Source organism: Pelophylax lessonae, assembly GCF_965119305.1.
Source record: "Pelophylax lessonae genome assembly, chromosome: 7".
Taxonomy (NCBI): Eukaryota; Metazoa; Chordata; class Amphibia; order Anura; family Ranidae; genus Pelophylax; species Pelophylax lessonae.
This window is the reverse complement of record NC_138774.1, coordinates 177,633,080-177,653,980: the sequence shown is the minus strand read 5'-3', so window position 1 is coordinate 177,653,980 and position 20,901 is coordinate 177,633,080. Positions and strand designations below refer to the sequence as shown.

At 43.5% G+C, this 20,901-nt stretch overlaps 1 protein-coding gene across 1 annotated transcript in view; it reads right to left on the bottom strand.

Moving 5' to 3' along the window:
- The window catches only part of STOM (stomatin), a 105,912-nt gene that overhangs the window by 66,424 nt on the left and 18,587 nt on the right, over positions 1 to 20,901 (bottom strand). Inside the window, exon 2 of the mRNA XM_082264491.1 lies at positions 1,378 to 1,484. Within this exon, the coding sequence (XP_082120617.1) occupies positions 1,378 to 1,484 (107 nt within the window). The remainder of the gene's footprint in view (positions 1 to 1,377; positions 1,485 to 20,901) is intronic.

Below are 20,901 nucleotides of genomic sequence, written 5' to 3'. Positions count from 1 at the left end.
TCCTACGGAGCAAAGGTCAATAACCCTATTGTGACGAATATGAAGGGGCGGCGACTGTCGGAGGACGTAAGAGAAACTAAAATTTAAAAAAAAAAAAAAAAAAAGGAAAAAAAATGCTAGGACCAGAGATCCCAGCAAGGAACTGGGACCTTACTTCTTACTGACTAGGCAGAAAAAAAACTGAAGACCTATAGAAGGAAGTGGGGCAATACCCCTTGGGACAGCCCTAGAGGCATAGTCAAACTTGTAGGGAACAGCATAAACCCCAAGGGTCCAGAACAGTGTTAATTTTGGCAGCAAATTTCAATTTAGTTTTAGTCTTAGTCTTAGGACTAAAATGGCATTTTAGTTTTAGTCCCATTTTAGTCTTCTGCAAGTGTTTTAGTTTTAGTCGTATTTAGTCGACTAAAACTCCAGTACATTTTAGTCGACTAAAACGTCCTACATTTTAGTCGACTAAAACTCATTTTAGTCATCTATAATCGAATGGGTGTAGTTCAATTGTGATTTGTAATGCATTATTTAAGCATTTCTCTACAATTTCCAAACTCATTATATACTACTGCTGGTCCTGGAGTGAAAAATCTAATATGTTATTATTTATGGTATTAAGCTTTGAGCATGCACCAATTTTGGCAGAAAATTTCGATTTAGTTTTAGTTTTAGTCTTTTGACTAAAATGCCATTTTAGTTTTAGTCGTATTTTAGTCATCTGAATTGTTTTAGTTTTAGTCATATTTTAGTCGACTAAAATTGTGTTAATTTAGTCGACGAAAATGTTTTAGTCGGTTTTAGTCGACAAAATTAACACTGGTCCAGAAGATATGGATCTGTGTCAGTCAAGGAACGAAAGAGAAATGAGGTGTTATTACTTAGCTTTGGTGACTAGATACAAATTAGTTTCTTGTAAAGAGTTTTTAGCAACATTCAAGAACATGGAAAAGTTTCTGGAATTTACCACACTGGAGATCTCTAAACTGACAAGGTGGGGGGAGAGGTTTGTCTACAAACTGCCAACATTTTGTTCAGTATCCTGTTAAAAGAATGCTGATGGTGAATACCATGAATCATTTTCCTTTTAGGATATCTGTAGAAAATTACTGTTATTACAGGTTTGGTCTCCCCTTACGTTCTCTAAAGCTGGCCATACATTGGTCCCTGCTGGTCCAGCTGAATGAATTTTGATCAGTGAGTGGGCTCCACCACTTGACAAAAGTAGATTGTTTCATCGACTTCTCTCGAAGGGACATGAAGGACTCTTTCATCCACCTTGTTTTTATGGATGGAGGAATCTGTTGGCGGGACCCACTGGCTGAACAGAGACCTGTTTTTTTTTTTTGGCTGTGAAGTGTGTAATTAGGAAAGGGAATGTCATACCTTTATACACATCCATATGGAGATAGGAAAGGTTATAATGGTGAAGAAAAAGGATATAATGACCAGAAGCCATCCACAGCATCCGAGACCACTATCAGCTTCCCCTCCTGCAGAGGAAACAAATTAATTTAGGATCAGTTCACACATATAAGTTATAAAAGGGGCAGCATGGACTGTTGGGGGTACGTTTCATGAAATTTAGTATGCTCGGCATCCTGATTACACAGAACACATCTTACAGCTCTATGGGCATGTAAAAAGGGATGCCGAGGATGCAGTCAATCACAAACAGAGCAGCTGCTGTGTAGATTTATAAATGCTTAGAAATACCTACTTCTCTTGTAGCATCTGTCGTCAAAAAAAAAAAAAAAACTTTACATTTTTTTTTTTAGGGTTCTTATTCAAGAATTTCTTCTAGCAGTAAGCACAGCATGACAATCCTAGTGCATGCTGGGTACACAGTCTGCTGGATCCTGTGGTCTCCTTCACCGATGAACCTGTCTGGCCAGTTTTTAAATATAAATTTGAGTTGAATACATTATTAATTTAAAATTCATCACCTGAAGCTGCAAATATGAGCAACGCCAGAATCTGGCTATAAAGGATCATCTTTTCCTTTTTTTCCCCTCTGGAAACATGCTGATTGATTTCTACAGCCAGTCTATACCCTGTTCAGTTCCTACCCTACAAAAGGGCTAAAAGGGGTATTAAAAAGGCTATTTTTTTTGTAAAATAAAAAAAAAAAAAAAAAAAAAGTTAGGTTATACTTAACCTGCTCTATGCAACATTATTGCACAGAGCGGTCTCTTGCCTCCTCTTTGGCAGTCCCCCGCTGGTGCTGTTGGCTTCTTCTTCCTCTGGGTACCCCCTCAGCAAGCCAAGTGCTAAGGGAGCACCTGTGTAGAGGTGTTCTGAGTCCGGCTCTGTGTATCCACAGACATACACTGCGCCGTAGGCCGTGCCCTTGCTTCCTCTTCACATGATTTGACCAACAGCAGCAGAAGCCTATGGCTCCACTGCCCTCAGGGTGTCCTGTGAAACCAGGAAGCTGGGACAGGGCTTCATCAGTGAAAGCAGTCAGGTAATGGTTTAAAGTGGTTGTAAAAAGCAGAAGGTTTTTTTTTTTTAAATCTTTATACATTCTATGTACTAAAAGGTAAAAAAAAAAAAAAAAAAAAAACACCTTCTGTGTGCAGCAGTCCCCCCCCAATACTTTCCTGAGCCCAATCGCGAGCCAGCGATGTCCACAAATGCCTCAGCTGTCCAGGACTCTCTCCCCTCCTTGGCTGAGACACAGCAGCAGCACCCTTGGCTCTCCCTGATGACAAACTCAGTTAGCCAATAAGGAGAGATGGGGGTGGAGCCAAACCACCCTTCTGTGTCTGAATAGATACACAGAGCTGCGGCTTTGCTTGGGTGCCCCCATAGCAAGCTTCTTGCTGTGGGGACACTCAACAGGAGGGAAAGGCCAGAAGCTCCAGCCAGGGACTCAAGAAAAGGATCCAGGCTGCCCAGTTACAAAATCACTGCACAAAGCAGGTAGGGAGAACATGTTTATAATTTTTTTTTTTCCATTAAAATAACATACATACATACATACATACATACATACACACACATACTTTACAATCACTTAAAGGATGCAGGGGCAGAACAACTAGCGGGAAGTTTACTTTATTGAAGGTAATGCATAAAAAAAAAAAAAAAAAAAAAGGTAAAAACATTAAGGACTTTAGAACCACTAAGATTTCCAGATTCAACTGAATTTTTAAATATGTTGATTACATTGTGTCTTCTAGATCACATGTGGTCAGAACTTCTGGCAGAATATAAAATTGAATTAATAAAAGCGAAAGACTTCTCGTCTGATCAAACTGCAGATGTGTACTAGCTTCGTATGAATTTTTTTTAAGCCCTTTAGCAATGTACAAATACCATGTCATTAAGCCAACAATTCACATAAATTGAGTGGAAACATCCAAATTCACTGGAGCCACTGTTGCCTGCCTATCAGTCTACTCCACCAAAATATCTGAATGGTAAACTCACGCAAAAATGACAAAAAAAAAAAAAAAACACCCCACCACACACCTGACACATCGACTGCCCTACTGGACACCAATCTGTCCCCTACTGATACTGTCCACTGCTCTACTGACTATCTACTTTAAGGTAGACTAAGTGAATATTTTTGCAGTGACATTTGTTTTATATATCCAAGCATAATTTTATTGGAACAAAATGCTTTTGTTTAGTTTTATATTTAACCCCGCCCCTTTAAGCCCCTTCCACTGTTAACACAACTTGGCCACATCAACTGTTCACAATTTGCCTTTCTAATCTCCTTGTGGCACCCAAAAGGGGTCCAAGTCCTGGTTCCAGCATTCAACTCACAGGCAGTTCACACTGCCATATGCGAATTGCTGAGGGTGTCAATACAAAGTTAACGAAACCCCCAGATCAGTTCGCATATCGCAGTGCGAACTGTCAGTTCAGACATGAATCAGATCGCATAGGTGTGAACAGCCATGCGATCTGATTCTGGTGCGGTCCCAAAAAAGGGTCCTGTGTGAGTTGTTTCCAATTGCGATCCGAATGGCTGAATTTGCATTGCACAGACATCACAAGTGATTTTCAGAGCAGTGCGCTCCGAATCATACACAATGTCTTGTCATCACACATATGTAAAGCGGTCCTTTACAATATGGTGCATATATAGTGCAGGGATATGCAAACCGTGGCCCTCCAGATGTTGCAGAACTACAAGTCCCATGAGGCATAGCCAGACTGACACCATAACAAGCATTACACCCAGAGGCAGAGGCATGATGGGACTTGTAGGTTTTGCAATAGCTGGAGGGCCACAGTTTGCAGATACCCGCTATAGTGTATACTACAAAAAAAATAAAATAAAGTATCAACAAAATAATGGGAAAATCAACATTTTACAGTTATCACAAGAACAGAAAATGAGAGAAAATCTTCGATGAAGACACCTGCTCTGGTGACAACTACCCAAGAGGAGAATTTCCCCTAATTTTATAGAAATTTACCCCCATTTCTTGTGGTGTCTGTGGGGCAGGTAGAAAAAGGGAACTCTCAATGGGACAGCAAAAATAAAGAAATAAAAAAATAAAGTTTTGTCTTTAGGTACACTTTAATAACGGACATGGCAAAGTGTCCATGGATGGTGTCTGAGGATTCCCCACAGACGAGTCACAGCAAGGTGAAGCAGGCCTCTCCTTGTTTAGTCGTATCCAGGCAAATGTTGTACATAACATGTAGCCAGGCAGCCCTGTGACAAACATCCGTTGACTTGCACTTGGCTGATGAATCCATGTCAGTGTTAGTAGGATGCAGAATATATACAAACACCACACATTACAATGAATATGGCTTTCTTCTGCAGTACACCCATCAATCATCGCACACCTTCTGGATATAGTGAAAAATGATGACCTATCTGCCCTCACCATCACTTATACACACACAGAATTGTTCATATCAGGTCTTGCTCCTATATGCCTGTGCTGGCTCCATGTTTATCCACAGTACTAAATGTTCCAGTTTTGGTTTACTGAAATAACTCCCTGAACTTTTTTTTTTATTTAAAAAAGTGTCCATGTGCGATTCATCTGGTCTGAGGGAGAGTCCCCACTGTATCCAATGGGGAGGCCTGTTGGACAGTGGAGGAAACCCAGGCAGTGACACACAGGCTTTTGTAGCTGTCCCAGTGGGTTGGCACAGACAGTGGTGCATCCTGAGAAAGGCTATAAAAGTCAAGGGCACATGTGTCAGGGGGTCTTTGGGCAGGAAGCCAAGTCCTGGAAGGAGGGTACAGCTGTTTCTCCTTCTGCAGCTGTAAAAGGTGGTCACAGGCAGTCGGCCTGGTGAACCTGGAGGTGTGGCTGAACCCAGAGGTCCAGTGGATGCTGACAAGGGGAGTTTGGAGGCAACAGTGACTCTGGAAAAACAGTGTCCATGAGTACAGAGGAACTTGCTCAGGGGTCTGCCAGGAAGGGGACCACTCCTGAAGCTAGGGGTGCCAGTTTCAGAACCCCGAAGAGAGTATTTACTCAGGAGAATTTAAAAGTAACCTCAGTTAGTTGTCCCTTAGATTGTAAATAGTTGGGAGTATCCCACTCATCCCTTCTCCTATCCAAGTTCTCAATAAAACCACAAAAAAAAAAAAAAAAAAAAAAACACCACACACACAAACACACACACACACACACACACACACTAGGGCTGCCACGACGCGTCGACTACAAAAAATCGTCGACGTGCGTGAAAAGCGTCGACGCGTCTACGCGTGACGTCACACGCCCCCTGGCCGGCCGCCGCTTGAAATTCCCCCGCCGGGCTCCGTCCACACCGATGCCGGAGACAAGAGGTGAGCGCTGACCGTCTCCAGCACCCCTGTACTCCGCCACAGCTTCTGCCGCAACGCCATCCTCCCCGATCACCCAGCTACTTAAGAGATGTCACATGTGCGGCACTACACCGGCTTGTAATGGCCTGTACTAGGTGGGAGGGCTTACTGAGGGGTCTGCACTGGGAGGGGGGGCTTACTAAGGGGTTTGTACTAGGTTGGAGGGCTTACTGAGTGGTCTGTACTAGTGTACTGGGAGGGGGGCTTACCAAGTGGTCTGTACAGTACAGACCACTTAGTAAGCCCCCCTTCCAGTACAGACCCCTCAGTAAGCCCTCCCACCTAGTACATACCACTTAGTAAGCCCCCCTCCCAGTACAGACCCCTCAGTATGCCCTCCCACCTAGTACATACTGTACTAGGTGGGAGGGCTTACTGAGGGGTCTGCACTGGGAGGGGGGGCTTACTAAGTGGTCTGTACTAGGTTGAAGGGCTTACTGAGGGGTCTGCACTGGGAGGGGGGGCTTACTAAGTGGTCTGCACTGGGAGGGGGGGGGCTTACTAAGTGGTCTGTACTAGGTGGAAGGGCTTACTGAGGGGTCTGTACTGGGAGGGGGGGCTTACTAAGTGGTCTGTACTAGGTGGGAGGGCTTACTGAGGGGTCTGCACTGGGAGGGGGGGGCTTACCAAGTGGTCTGTACTAGGTGGGAGGGCTTACTGTGGGGTCTGTACTGGGAGGGGGCTTACTGAGGGGTCTGTATTAAAGGATTAATTAGCTAATCAAAAAAACACTCAATTAAGCAAAAAAAATAAATAAATAAATAATCGTTAGATTAGTCGACTAATCGTAAAAATAATCGATAGATTAGTCGACAGACAAATTAATCGTTAGTTGCAGCCCTAACACACACACACACACACACACACAACATCCCCTGGATTGATTATTGACTGAGCTAAGAACTTTTTATGCCGTTATCTGCTGTCCATTGCTAAGGGTAACCCAGGGGAATCCAGAAGGTGTATTTCTCAGCAGTCCTCTAGGACAATGCTGGATTCCCTTTGCATGCATTTTGAAAATGACATGGCAATACAGCTACACTACAGTTCTACACTGTACAGTAATACTAAACTATATCCTTAGGCTGGCCATACATTATACAATTTTCTTAAAATTGACCTTCAACTATATAGCACAAAGGCCTGCCTAATAGGATACAATTGAAAGTTTTTGTTTTGACCTCATATTATACGGATTTTGGTAAATCTAACAGAAAATTGTACATGTAAGGCCAGCCTTATTCTCCTATACTGCGTTTTTCTGCCTCCTTATAAATGCCCTCCATGAGTTTATAAACCTCTCCCTTCCCCCCCCCCCCCCCCTCAATTCCAGGTAATTGGAATGAGCGGCGCACGCTAGTTGGGTCAAGTGCATGGCTCTATGCACACTACAAATCTCATAGTTTTATCTTGGAGGGTGATCAAGAGGATGACTACATTCCTGCAGCGCCTTGAAAAAGTATTAATTCCCCTTGAAAGGTGTTACAACCAAAAAACGTAAAATGTATTTTACTTGGATTTTTTTTTGTGATATGTGGCACTTTTTGTTGGTCGAATTGGGAAGTGGATGCAAAATGATAACTGGTTTTCAACATTTTTTACAAAATATCTGAAAAGTGTGGCCGTGCATTTGTATTCAGCCCCCTTTACTCTGATACCCCTAACTAAAATCTAGTGGAACCGATTGCCTTCAGAAGTCACCTAATTAATAGAGTCCACCTGCGTGCAATTTAATCTCAGTATAAATACAGCTGTTCTGTGAAGCCCCCAGGTTTGTTAGAGAACCTTCATGGGGAGAAAAAAAAAAAAACAGCTTTGTGAAGACCAAAAAGGAACACACTGGTCAGGGATAAAGTTGGAGAAGTTTAAGGCTGGGTTCACACTGGTGCGAACACAAACATCACATGTTGATTCGCACCACATTGATATGCAGATCACATGTGACGTCTGTGCGATGCAAATTCAGCCATACAGTTTGTATGGCTGAATTTGCATCACATTCGGACCAAAATGGTACAAGTCCCATTTTTGGTCTGCACTTTAATTGGTTAGCATAGGTGTTCACACTCATGGAATCCGATTCCTGTACCATTTCAAAGTTTGCACTGCGATCTGTGAACCGAACTGGGGGTGTCATTAACTTTACATTGACACTCGCAGTTGTTCGCAGACGTCAGTGTGAACCTGCACAGGAATTGCAGGGTTTCCAGCACCGCACCAGTGTGAACCCAGCCTAAGCCTCCATTTACATCGGAGCGTTTTGACCAGTCAAAAATCACAGCCTATTGCCAGCAATGGGAGCTTCCCAATTGGTGCGATGCCGACTGAGGCGATGCAAGGATTTCCAAAAGTAGTTCCTGCACTACTTTTTACAACTTCAATAGACATCGGTGTATGAATCCGCAAAGATGTCTTTAAAATCGCCTCTCAAAGTCGGAATGAAATGCGGCTCTGAAATCGTGCGAGTTTATGTGAAGTCAAAGCCGTGTTTCAAAAGCAGAGTTCAGCGGGAACGAGGGCTTAAAGCAGGGTTAGGTTATATAAAAAAAAAATAAATAAAACCAACACCACAGAACAGCTGTATTTACACTGAGATTACCTTACACACAGGTGGACTCTATTTACTACAGTAATTAGGGAAGAAGGACTAATAGATAGAAGGTACATATAGGTATAAATAAAAATAAATACATTATTGAATAGATTTTTTAAAACCCAAGTTTGAGAGCCGGTTCACATACAGGCGACCCAGCTTGCCGGGGCGACCTGTGAAGTCGCGGTGCACAGCGCGCACCGCAACCTCGGAGTGACATGCACGGACTTCATATCATTGAAGTCAATGCAGGTCGCTCCAAAGTAGTACAGGACCCTTTTTCTAAGTCGGAGCGACTTGTGTCGCTCCTATTAGAACGGGTCCTGTGCTAATCTATGGCAGGCGACCCACGGCGACTTGTCAGGCGACAAGTCGCCCCAGTGTGAACCGGCTCTGAATGTCACTTTACACATTGGTATAACATAATAGGTTTGCTTATAAACATCATGGTGCTCAACAAGTTAAAAACAAGCTTGTTACCATTTTATTCAGCCTGCTCCTGGCTTTTATGTAAACTGAACTAGGCGGCTTTGTACGAGTACTTTCATGGGACTTTAAAGGTTCTCTGGTAGAGAAGTGGTTGAACCGACATGATCAATGTGTACAAACTTGGTGCGGAGTTATTCACTTTGAGCCCCGGTTCACACTTATGCGATGCGGGAAGGCTGCGAATCAGCAGCCTGTTCCCGCATTGCAAACGCACCCCCGGCAGTTCACACTGCCATATGCGATATGCTGGGGGTGTCAATGTAATCTTAACGACACCCCCAGTTTGATCGCATATCGCAGTGCGATCTTGCAGTTCGCACAGAATCGGATTGCACAAGTGTGAACCGCTGTGCGATCCGATCCTGATGCGGCTGCCAAAAAGGGTCCTGTGCGCGTTTGCTGCGGGTGCGGTGCGAATTTAGCCATACAAAGTGTATGGCTAAACTTGCACAGCCGATCGCATGTAATGAAGGAGCAGTGCGCTCCGACATTACATGCGAACGCCACAGCCGCAGTAATGTGAACCGAGGCTAAAAAGGTCATAACAGAAGACAGGGGGGCACTAGATTTCATCTACAAATACGGAAAGGTTTCTTCGCAGTAAGAGCTGTGAAAATGTGGAATAGACTCCCTCCAGAGGTGGTTCTGGCCAGCTCACTAGATTACTTTTAAAAAATGCCTGGATTCTTTACTAAAAAATAGAATATAACTGGGTACTCACATTTATAAGTAAAGTTGAATATCAGATTGTCTCTTGGGGGGGGGAAATCAGGAAGGAATTTTTTACCCTGCCAGAGCAAATTTGGTCATGCTTTGCTGGGGTTTTTCGCCTTGCTCTGGATCGACGGTAGGTCTAGGATTGTGTGTTTTTTTTTTTTTTTTTTAGTTATTGGTTGAACTAGATGGACTTGTGTCTTTTTTCAACCCGACTAACTATGCAATTATGTGACATCATTCACACAGGTATTTAAAAAAAAAAAAAAAAATTAAATCTGGCTTAGTCAGAGTTCCCCTTTAGATTGTGATTTCTCTAGTCTGCCCTAGCAGACTTTCATGCTGATGTATCCATGTCCAGAAACACATGTGTAAAGTTAGGAAGGAAGTAAAGTGGCACAAAAAAAAAAAAAGCTGCACTTTCCCATTCGAGAGTCTTTTTCCCGTTCAGACGAGGTCATCGCTTTGTCTGCAAACATGAAATCTGGCTGTGTGTGGCAAGTTCCAGGCAATAAAAGACAGGAAAATGTCTTGCAGTGTAACCTTTGTTGTGTGTTGTGTAATAAGTCACATGTTGGGAAGTTTCTGCAGTCAGCTGTGAGCACAAATTTTCCACAATGCAGTTCTGCAACTTCTTATCACATGAGCAAGGAAAGCTTTTGTCATCATACAATGTCAATATCACCAACAATACATTTTTCCATTGTGACTCAGAGAACCGACACAAATGACTTCACAATCTGCTGCACGTCGATCCTAAATGATCAATTTTCTACATTAGTGCCATAAGGGATGACGCCCCCCCCCCCCCCCCCCCGATACGAGATCACGGGGAAAAATCAAATCAATCTACAAATTTTCCAATAGACCGGAATATCTCCAGAGAATGTTGGTGGGCAGGTGGTCCTGTCCAGCACCTGCCACTGTATCATAGGCTGGATTTTCTTGTCCAATAAAAATGTAGGGGTGTGTACTGGCCTTGTATGATATATCCCCCATTTCCAAAGACAACAACATTAGGCTGGAATTGTTCTGTGTACAGATCAGCAATACAATACGACATGCATAACGTTACATTTAAGTATTGGGAGGATTAAAATGAGTTTTTTGAGAAAGTGTGGACACATTAGAACTTCTCCCAGGTAAGAAAAAAATCTAACAAAAGGTTCTCATTTTTCCACTCCTAAAATATAGAATTTCTTTTGATCCACTTAAAGGAGGAAGTCTGTGTCCCGGCTTAGAAAAGACTTACCTTCTCTATTTGTCCTGGTAAAAAAGGTCATCACAGCAAGAGGAACTCCTCTACTAAAATGGACAACTTTTCTGGTGACAACTGCTAAAGATGGGAATTCCCCTCACATTGGAGACATAAGCTGAAAGCTGTGAGCACTGCAAGTTGCTGCAAATGCCATGGAGGGCAGCAAGAGATACATGTGACATCTGTTTGGACTGATCACCAAGCTCCAGTTCCTTTTTTTAACTGTGTGCTATTTTAATAGTGTTGCCTGTTGATAATGCACTTGTACAGTTGCACTGTGCTTATGTGCATCCCATCCTAGAGCCACTGGATCCAAGCACACATTGTCATAAAAAACACTTTTCTACATTCATATAAACACCATTTCCCCCCCAGGTTTAAATTTCTGATCGGAAGAATATTTTATATCTGGGACTGTAAACGTCTGGCTTTTGACGAAGGGACAGGCCCGAAAACCCATCTGCCAATTGTCATTGAATCAGCGCTCTCAGCTAATGGCTTTGAGCACTGACCGGTGTGTTCTGGCGGGGGCTGAAAATCTGTCAGAACACAATAGCTCAGCGGAGAGATCCCTGTACTAACATCGGATAGTCAGTACCTCCCATTTTTTTGTGCTTTAGTCTGCTGGGCTGAACAAAAAAAAAAAAAAAACTGATAGTGTGTACCTAGAATAAGCGTTTGCGTTGGCTTTGTGGTGTTTTTTCCCCTATATTTTAGCGGCAGCAAGACCATAGGGGTTGATTTACTAAAACTGGAGAGTGCAAAATCTGATGCAGCTCTGCATAGAAACCAAGCAGCTTCCAAGCTTTTTGTCAAAGCTTAACCACTTCCGGACCGCCCGCCACAGTTCTACGTCGCTACTTGACGTTAGCTGCCATAACCCCGGTATTTTTTTTTTTTTTACTGGCCAGGTGGTCCTCACTCTCATAAAAGTGGTCCCAGTGGCGAATTTGCTGCAGGATCACCTACGGGGCAGCGGGAGAGGTGCACTCCCCCCCCCCCCCCACCGCTTCCCGGTCTTTTTCCCTGCTTACCGGAGCAGTCGGTAGCGGGGAAAATGATCCGGTCCTTTCCCCTCCTAGGCAGGAAGTCGAGTAAGGGCAAGCTGACCCCCACTCGACTCCATGGCTTTGGAGGACCGGAGCAACGTCATACGTCGCTTCACCCCCCCCCCCCCCCCCCACCGCCCTAAATGGCCCGTTTTATTTCCATGAGGAAAAAAATAAAATATACTTTTCTTTGCTTTTTATAGTGTAGATGTGAGATCTGAGGTCTTTTTAGAGGCAATAAACCCCTTTGTGTTCAGCAGCCCCACCTGAGCCCCCTCTCAATCCAGCAATTTCCATAAGAGCCTTGAATCTCTGGGGGCTCGCATTCCTGATTGGCTTTAGGCAGCAGCGGAAGTCATTGGCTTCAACTGCTGTCAATCACAGCCCGAGAGCCAATTAGGAGACAGAGGGAGCAAGGCCGAGTCACGGCTCTGTGTGTGAATAGACACACAGAGCTGCTGGTCGGGAGTGCGCCTGCTTGGGTGCATCTTGCTGTGGGGGCACCCGGCAGGAGGGAGTGGCCAGGAGCAACGGCGTAGGACCCTAAGAGGAGGATCCGCACTGCTCTGTGCAAAACCATTACACAGAGCAGGTAAGTATAACAGGTTTGGTATTTTAAAGAAAACCTCCAGTTTTAGTAAATCAAGCCCACGGTTTCAAAGGCCTCATTGTAGCCTTTTTTTGATTTGTAGTTTACCTTATTTTTGGGGAGTTATCTGCATTTATATTGAGGAGGTTTTACTTTTTTTTAATTAAAAGGGAAGATTGTGCACTGGTTTAGCTTTTAGATTTGTTTTTTCTATTTTGGAGAGATTTAAGCTGGCCACACACTGATCGAAATTTCGACGATTAAGCAGGGACAGGACAATTCAGTGTGTGGCATCCCCTGCTTAACAGAAGTCCATTTAACTTATTTCTGACTAGGAGATGTGCAGCTTTAGATACGATTTAATAACACACGTTGTAAAAGTATCTATGGATGTTGTCTAGGGACTCCCCATACATGAGTCACAGCAAAGTGAAAGAGAAGGACAGGTCTCCCAGTTTGGTCGTATCCAGGCACGTGCCGCTTGCATACACTGTGTAGCTAAGAGATCCCATGAAAACACCTGTTGGCTTGCACTCTGTATATTCTGCATCCTGCCAACTCTGACATAATCCATCAACACTAAAGTTTGGCACACAGACGATAGTTCCTGCTGCCGTCTCACTCAGATTAACCAGTTTACACTGTAAATGGGATTGTAAAGTCGCTTTTTAAAAAAAAAAAAAAAAAAACAAACACACACACACACGTTATACTTACCTCCACTGTGCAGTGGTTTTGCACAGAGCAGCCCAGATCCTCCTCTTCTCGGGTTCCTCCTTGCTGCTCTTGGCCACTCCCTCCTATCGAGTGCCCCCACAGCAAGCAATCTCTTGATTGGCTCACTAACTTTGATTGACAGCCGTGGGAGCCAATCATGCTGTATCTCAGCCAATCAGGAGGGAGAGTCCAAGACTGCCGAGGGACTCATTGACATCGCTGGACATAGAGTGGGATACAGGCAAGCATTAGGGGGTGTTGGGGAGGCTGCTACACACAAGGCTTTTTAGCTTAATGCATACAATTAAAACCTTCCTGCCTTTACAGCTCCTTTTAACCACTTTACCACCGGAGGATTTTCCTGCTTTACGTCTGGGCCACTTTTTGCGATTCAGCACTGTGCGACTTTAACTGACAATTGTGCGGTCAGGCTATGCCGTGCCCCAAAACGAAATTTATGTCCTTTTTTTCCCCACAAACAGAGCTTCCTTTTGGTAGTATTTGAGCATCTTTGCAATTTTTATTTTTTGCGCTATTAATTAAAAAAAAAGCGACAATTTTGAAAAAATACAATATTTTTCTACTTTGACAGTTAAAAAATATCCAATATATAAAATTTTTGTCATATATTTAGGCCAAAATGTATTTAGCTACATGTCTTTGACAAAAAAATTCTCAATGAGCGTATTTTTAACCGCTTTAAGACCGGAAGATTTTACCCCATTCCTGACCAGGCCATATTTTGCGATTCGGCACTGCGTTACTTTAAACGGACAATTGCGCAGTCGTGCGATGCTGTACCCAAATTAAAATTGATGTCTTTTTTTCCCCACAAATAGAGATTTCTTTTGGTGGTACTGTATTTGATCACCTGTGCGATTTTTACTTTTTGCGCTATAAACAAAAAAAGAGCGACAATTTTAAAAAAACAACAATTTTTTTTTGGAAAATATCGCAATAAGCGTATTTTGATTGGTTTGCGCAAAAGTTATCGCAGCTACTAACTACGGGAAATTTATGTCATTTTTATTGGTTTTTCTTTTTCACTAGTAATGGCGGCGATCTGCGATTTTTTATGCAGGACTGCGACATTGCGGGGGACAGATCGGACCCTTAACTGACATTTGACACTTTTGGGGGTACCAGCGACATTACTACAGTAATCAGTGCTATAAATATGCACTGTTACTGTAAAAATGACACTGGCAGGGAATGGGGTTAACTTTTATTTGTGATCAAGAGGTTAATGTATGCCTGGTGCTTACTGACGTGTGTGGGGGGGAGGAGACTGAGTGACACAGGCACAGATCGCAGGTTAGCTATGCTGAATCCTGCAATCTGTCCCTGCCTGTCACTTAGGAGATCCGCCCGCTTTGTTTACACAAGCGGGCGGATCTCCACACTCGATCCCCGACGATCAGGGAAGAGCGGCGGTGATCACCCCCTGGCCCGACTCCCGCTGTGACTGAATACAGCGGGAGTGAGCCTCCGGCGGCGCAGTGTTAATTTCGTCGACTAAATTAACACAATTTTAGTCGACTAAAATATGACTAAAACAATTCAGATGACTAAAATACGACTAAAACTAAAATGGCATTTTAGTCATAAGACTATAACTAAATAAAAAATTACATAAAAATTACCACTCCTCTGCAGGCCATTTCTATATCGGCAACACAATTCCATCCAGAGCATTTAATAATAGCACATTAAATATTAAACATGTATTGCACCACCGCATACGCATAAGTAAGGAGCATCTACTAAGCTGTTGAAAACTAAACAAGAAAACAAAAATGTTGCTCATGTTGCATAATCCTCAAGGTGCCACATCCCAAAAATGCAAGTCAAAAAGGGGTTCCCCTTGGGTGGGACTTTAAAGGCACCAAAACATATGACAAAAAAGATATATAAAAAGAGAAAACTTTATTCAATAATACAGAAATGTAAAAACAGTAGGCAAGCTATAAATTACTCCAAATAAAAAATAAAAATTTGGAGTAATTTATAGCTTGCCTACTGTTTTTACATTTCTGTATTATTGAATAAAGTTTTCTCTTTTTATATATCTTTTTTGTCATATGTTTTGGTGCCTTTAAAGTCCCACCCAAGGGGAACCCCTTTTTGACAAACCATTAAGAAAAAGGCTTTTCTTATATTTTTCCCTAATATTTAATGTTGGTAATATATTCAGGTAATATGTTCAATGACATTACAGCCACTGGAGTTTACAGCAGTGTTAATTTCATCAACGAAAACGTTTTTCGTCACCGGCATTTTTCAACTGACGAAAACGAGACGCAAAGTATAGCACATTTTCGTCAAATGACGAAAATCAAATCCGTTTTCGTTAACGAACCAAAACTAAATGAGAATGTGAGGCAGGGACGTTTACCCAACGTCCGGTTTTCACGGAGCTCCGCCTGTGTGGCGTCTGGCGTGGCGTGCCCCGTGATGTCCGACGTGAGGAGTGGACTACTACAAGAATGTCGACTCAAGACCAGTCGTCATCTGACCTCACCAAAGCACTGCAGCACTACAGCCAGACGCGCCAGGCCCGACTCAATCACGCGGCACTGGCACCCGACCACCACCAAATCCAGAGCAGAGCACCCACTGTGAGTTAACAGCCAGGCCAGCTATTACTGCCTCCCTGAGTCCCTCAGACCAGTCACCACTGGCATCTGATTCCACCATCCATCCAGGGCTGTGTGCGTGCATATAGGCCGCTGAGGCCCGCCTGGCCCATCCTGTTCAACTTCAGTTCAGAGTCAGACCAGAGACCACCCTTAAACCTGAGACCCCCATCCAGCACTCTGAGCAGCACTCACTGCATTGACTGCAGGCAGCAGCATTACAGGCCTCCTCTCTGACCTGACCATGACCATTTAGATGACTAAAATGAGTTTTAGTCGACTAAAATGTAAGATGTTTTAGTCGACTAAAATGTACTGGAGTTTTAGTCGACTAAATACGACTAAAACTAAAAAACACTTGCAGAAGACTAAAATGAGACTAAAACTAAAATGCCATTTTAGTCCTAAGGCTAAGACTAAAACTAAATTGAAATTTGCTGCCAAAATTAACACTGCGGCGGAGCGCGCTGCCGAGAGTGGGGAATGTCTGGTGACGTAGGTCTACGTCGCTTGACGATAACGAGCCACTGTGCCGCAGTAGAGGCACAGTAAGCAGTGTTAAAGTGGTTAAGCTGGAAAATCTGTGCATCATATTTATCACTTCTGGCTGTGGAAAGGTTTGCATGCACTTCCTAGGGTAGATCCCAATGGCCTGACATTTTTCCTAGTGTCATATTGGTCAAAGCAGTTTTTGAGTCACGACTCAAGAGCGCCTGAAAAGTGCTCAGAGTTTTATAGGCAGTTTTCAAACGCCTCTAAGCGTTCCCTTCACTGGAACTAAGGGGCCAAGACCAACCCCACACCAGAATCCCCCTCTCCACCAAATGATTTGGATCAGTGCACAAAGCAAGGTCCATAAAAAGACATGGATGAGCGAGTTTGGGGGTGGAGGAACTTGACTGGCCTGCACAGAGTCCTGATCTCAACCCGATAGAATACCTTTGGGATGAATTAGAGCAGACACTGCGAGCCAGGTCTTCTTGTCCATCAATGCCTGATCTAACAAATGCACTCCAAGAAAAATGGTCAAACATTCCCATAGACACTCCTAAACCTTGTGGACAGCCTTCCCAGAAGAGTTAAAGCTGTTATAGCTGCAAAGAGGCAAAGGGTGGGCCAACTCAATATTGAACCCTACGGACTAAGATTGGGATGTTATTAAAGTTCATGTGCATATACTTTTGAAAATATAGCGTACCTCCAACTGCAACTTGAGGCCTAATCCTCACAAGACGTTTCACTGGCCGACTGCATCCATTTTCTTGATAAATTGAACCCAACTTTACAACTTAATCCCACCCATTGCATACTGGTCACCTGCAGATATGCCATTCGCCATGTGCCTGATTACAGGCTGAATACTCTGAACTTCCAAGCAAAGAAGTACAAGACCCATCCAATGCTAGCACCAATTTTTATCCCCATGTTGTAGAGGTCTTCCTAAACAGATCTACAAAGTTTATTAGATTGTGTTTCTTTATATAGCTGCAGCTTCCATCAGTTCTCCAGACACAGGCTGTCAGTGGGAATACAAAGGACTGTCAATCACCAGGTACATTAAATTACAAGTCAATAGCATCAAGCACTGCACTGGGGACACTGCAGACTCTTTCCGTAAGAAGATAGATAAAGTGTGCATTAATAGAAACAGAAGGTTATGGCCGACTCTGTGCTGTTCAAAGACTGTACAGAGCTCTTGCCACAGCCAGGACTACCCTTCAGGAGGATGAAACCCAGCAACACAAGTGCACATCAAGGAAAGGTAGTATGGATGGTGTGGGAAATGGAATTCGAAAGGACCAGACTGAATCTTCAATTGAGTTTATTGAGAAACTGCCAACACGTTTTGGGATCTTGCATCCCCTTCATTAGGCTCACAGCAAACATATACATAAATATTTAAACAGTAAATATCAGAAATAAGTTGATACATTTTTATTTTATTCATGTATTTATTGTAGCCCTAATGGAGGGTCGCAAGAACCCTGAAGTTAGATATTTCTTGGAAAACTTGAAAAGTGATTACAAAGCCTCAAATTGCCCCTTTCCCTATCCATATTCCTTTGGGAATACAAATGGCTGTCAGTCACCAGCTAGGTTTAGAAGGGCGCATTAGGAGGGCTTTGGTGGAATATCAGGGGTTTAAACAGGGTGATTAGGGTGTGCTCAGGCACAACCATTGCGAATGCCTGGTTACCAAAGACTTTTTGGTGTTTAATCACACAGACTGTATCCACCACCCTTGTCCTTCACTGAAGAGGTCTATTAGTCCAAGACCTGGAGCTCTGCATCACAACGCTGCTAAACCATCATGACTGTCACCTCAGAGACATAGCACTGGTGCTGTGTAGATACACATCTATCCTACAGGGGAATAAAAACAGTTGAACAGTCTCCTTGGTATTATATAAATTAAAGCTTTTCCTACTTTGTTTGTAGAGTTAATTTACAGCTGATGTGTCATTTTAATTGCAGCATAGAGCGGTTTGTATTACATGCATGGACATTCCCGTACAAGATTTACGGTTTAGAAATGGATTTTACAACCCTCAATTGTAACTCTTATTGCAAAATAGTTTCACGTTCAACAAACCCTGGGAGTCGGATGGAGTGCATTGCACTTGTGACCACAGGAATGCGATTTATGACAGTTAATAATGTTCCCATATCTGCCATATATAGTGATTAACTCCGACGAGGGCGAGTAGTGGGTATGGCAAAGCTCAGTGCTTGAAATGGCAAGGGGCACTGTGTAATATACAGAATGACGACTGATCTGGATCTGGTACAGTGCAAACCGACTCGGGAGACCTTACTGCCACCAATACCGTATACTGCATATTCCAAAGGCCTGCCAAAGCTGTTTGAGGAAGAATCATCAGCAGGGGTAGTGAGAATGTATCTACGATTAGTGATAAAAGTTTGACATTCTCCCTGCTGGACTGGGAGCTACCTCATTGGGCTTCTTCTGGATATACATCGTTAGAATAGGCTGGAGTTGGACTTTTAGCTGACCCAACTCATGAGACTAAACTGATCTCACTGATTTGTTTGGATAGGATATCCGCTGTGATCACATGCCTGTCGAAGGGGTCCTGCGTGACTCAGAAACATTGCACTTTCCTGATGCGATTATTTTGCAATAAAACGTTTCTTCAGACTGTTTTGCAAGATCCATGGTGTGCTGGCGAATATGTATGTATGTATGTACTGTATGTATGCATGTATCTGTGATAGATCCAGTGTCCAGCTGGTGATCGCTGCAGCACACACAACTGATGTGCCTATATCCAGGAAGGTGTGCGATGGGAATATGAACTTTTCTTTTCCTTGCATATATTAAAATCCCACCATTCCAGCTGGAATTGCGCTCAGGGTGACTGATGGCTAGAATGACGGAACTAGATAGAGTAAAGCCCCATATACACCATTCGAAAATCAGAACACAGATGATCCTTTTTTTTGTTGCATAACATGAAGACTTTACTAAAATTCTCATAGAACGGAATAAAAAGAAAAAAAAAAAAAAATCAATCTGAAGTTATGTCATGTGTTGTAATGTATTTGTCCGATTGGATAATAATCAGATGAACTGTCGTGATTGGTTTTCAAAAGCTCTGTACCAACGATCCGATTATCGTATGATCGCTTCAAAAGCGGTATTTTTCGTCCGATTTTGGGATTGGGTGTACGGGCCTTAAGAGTGAGCGACACCAACACCATGTGTACTTCCTTCCAGCTTTGGCTGGCTACTTCTATCAGGCACGGGTAGAAAGTTTTGGCAGTACACAATTTAATGATTCAAAGCTCATAAAAAAAGTAAGAGGCCTCACTCTTCTGCAGCCATACATATATTGCAGATCACTCTAGTACCAAAATATTGCCTGAATACAAGGAAAAAATACTTAGCTGATAAAAGTGGCCATAAATGACTGCTTTATAAACAGAGTTCACCTTTAACTTAAAGCAAAACCTTTATTGTAAAGGAAGCATAAAAAAAAACACAAAACACAAAAAACACACACACCTGCTCTGTGCAATTGTTTTGCACAGGCAGTCCTGATCGGTCTTTTCTCAGATCCCCCCCCCCCCCCACCAGCGCTCTGGTTACTCCCCTTTGCTGAGTGCCCCCATAGCAAGTCGCTTGCTGTGGGGGCACTTGTGCAAGCTTACTCCCGAGCTGGCTCTCTGCGTCCATAAGATGTGCGTTGCTCAGCCCCCACCTCTCTGGCTGTGATTTACAGCAGCGGAAGCCTGAAGGTGGCCAGAGTAGGAGATAGCTGGACAGATTGGAGGTAGAGAGTTCCATAGGATGGGAGAGGCTCTGGAGATGAGCATAGGGGGAAGAGACAAGGGAGCTTGAAAGCAGGAGGTCTCGAGGGGAGCTGAGAGGACGGTTTGAGTGAGAAGGAGAAGAAGACGACCGCAACCTGTGAGGGATGCAACTGCCACATTACTGAAAGGTGGAGGTTAGTGGGGTATATTTACTAAACCTGGAGAGTGCAAAATATGGTGCAGCTGGGCATGGTAGGCAATTAGCTTCTAACTTCAGCTTGTTCAATTAAAGGAGTTGTAAAGGCAGAAGGTTTTTTTATTTTAATGCATGAAGATAAAAACAGCCTTCTGTGTGCAGCAGCCCCCTGTAATACTTACCTGAGCCCCATTTCGATCCAGCGATGTTGCAGGAATGTCTGGGCTGCCCAGGACTCCTCTCCTCATTGGCTGAGACAGCAGTGCGCGCCATTGGCTCCTGCTGCTGTCAAAGTCAGTCAGCCAATGAGGAGAGAAAGGGAGTGGGGTGGGGCCAGGCCGTGGCACCGTGTCTGAATGGACACATAGCAGTGGCTCAGGTTCCCCTCATAGCAAGCTACTTGCTGTGGAGGCAGTCAAGAGGAGGGAGGGGCCAGGAGTGCTGAAGAGGGACCCAAGAATAGGAGGATCTGGGCTGCTCTGTGCAAAACCAACTGCACAGAGCAGGTAAGTGACATGTTTATAATAGAGGGGTGCAAACACTATTTCACAGCAAAACTCCCTGAGATATGGCCCT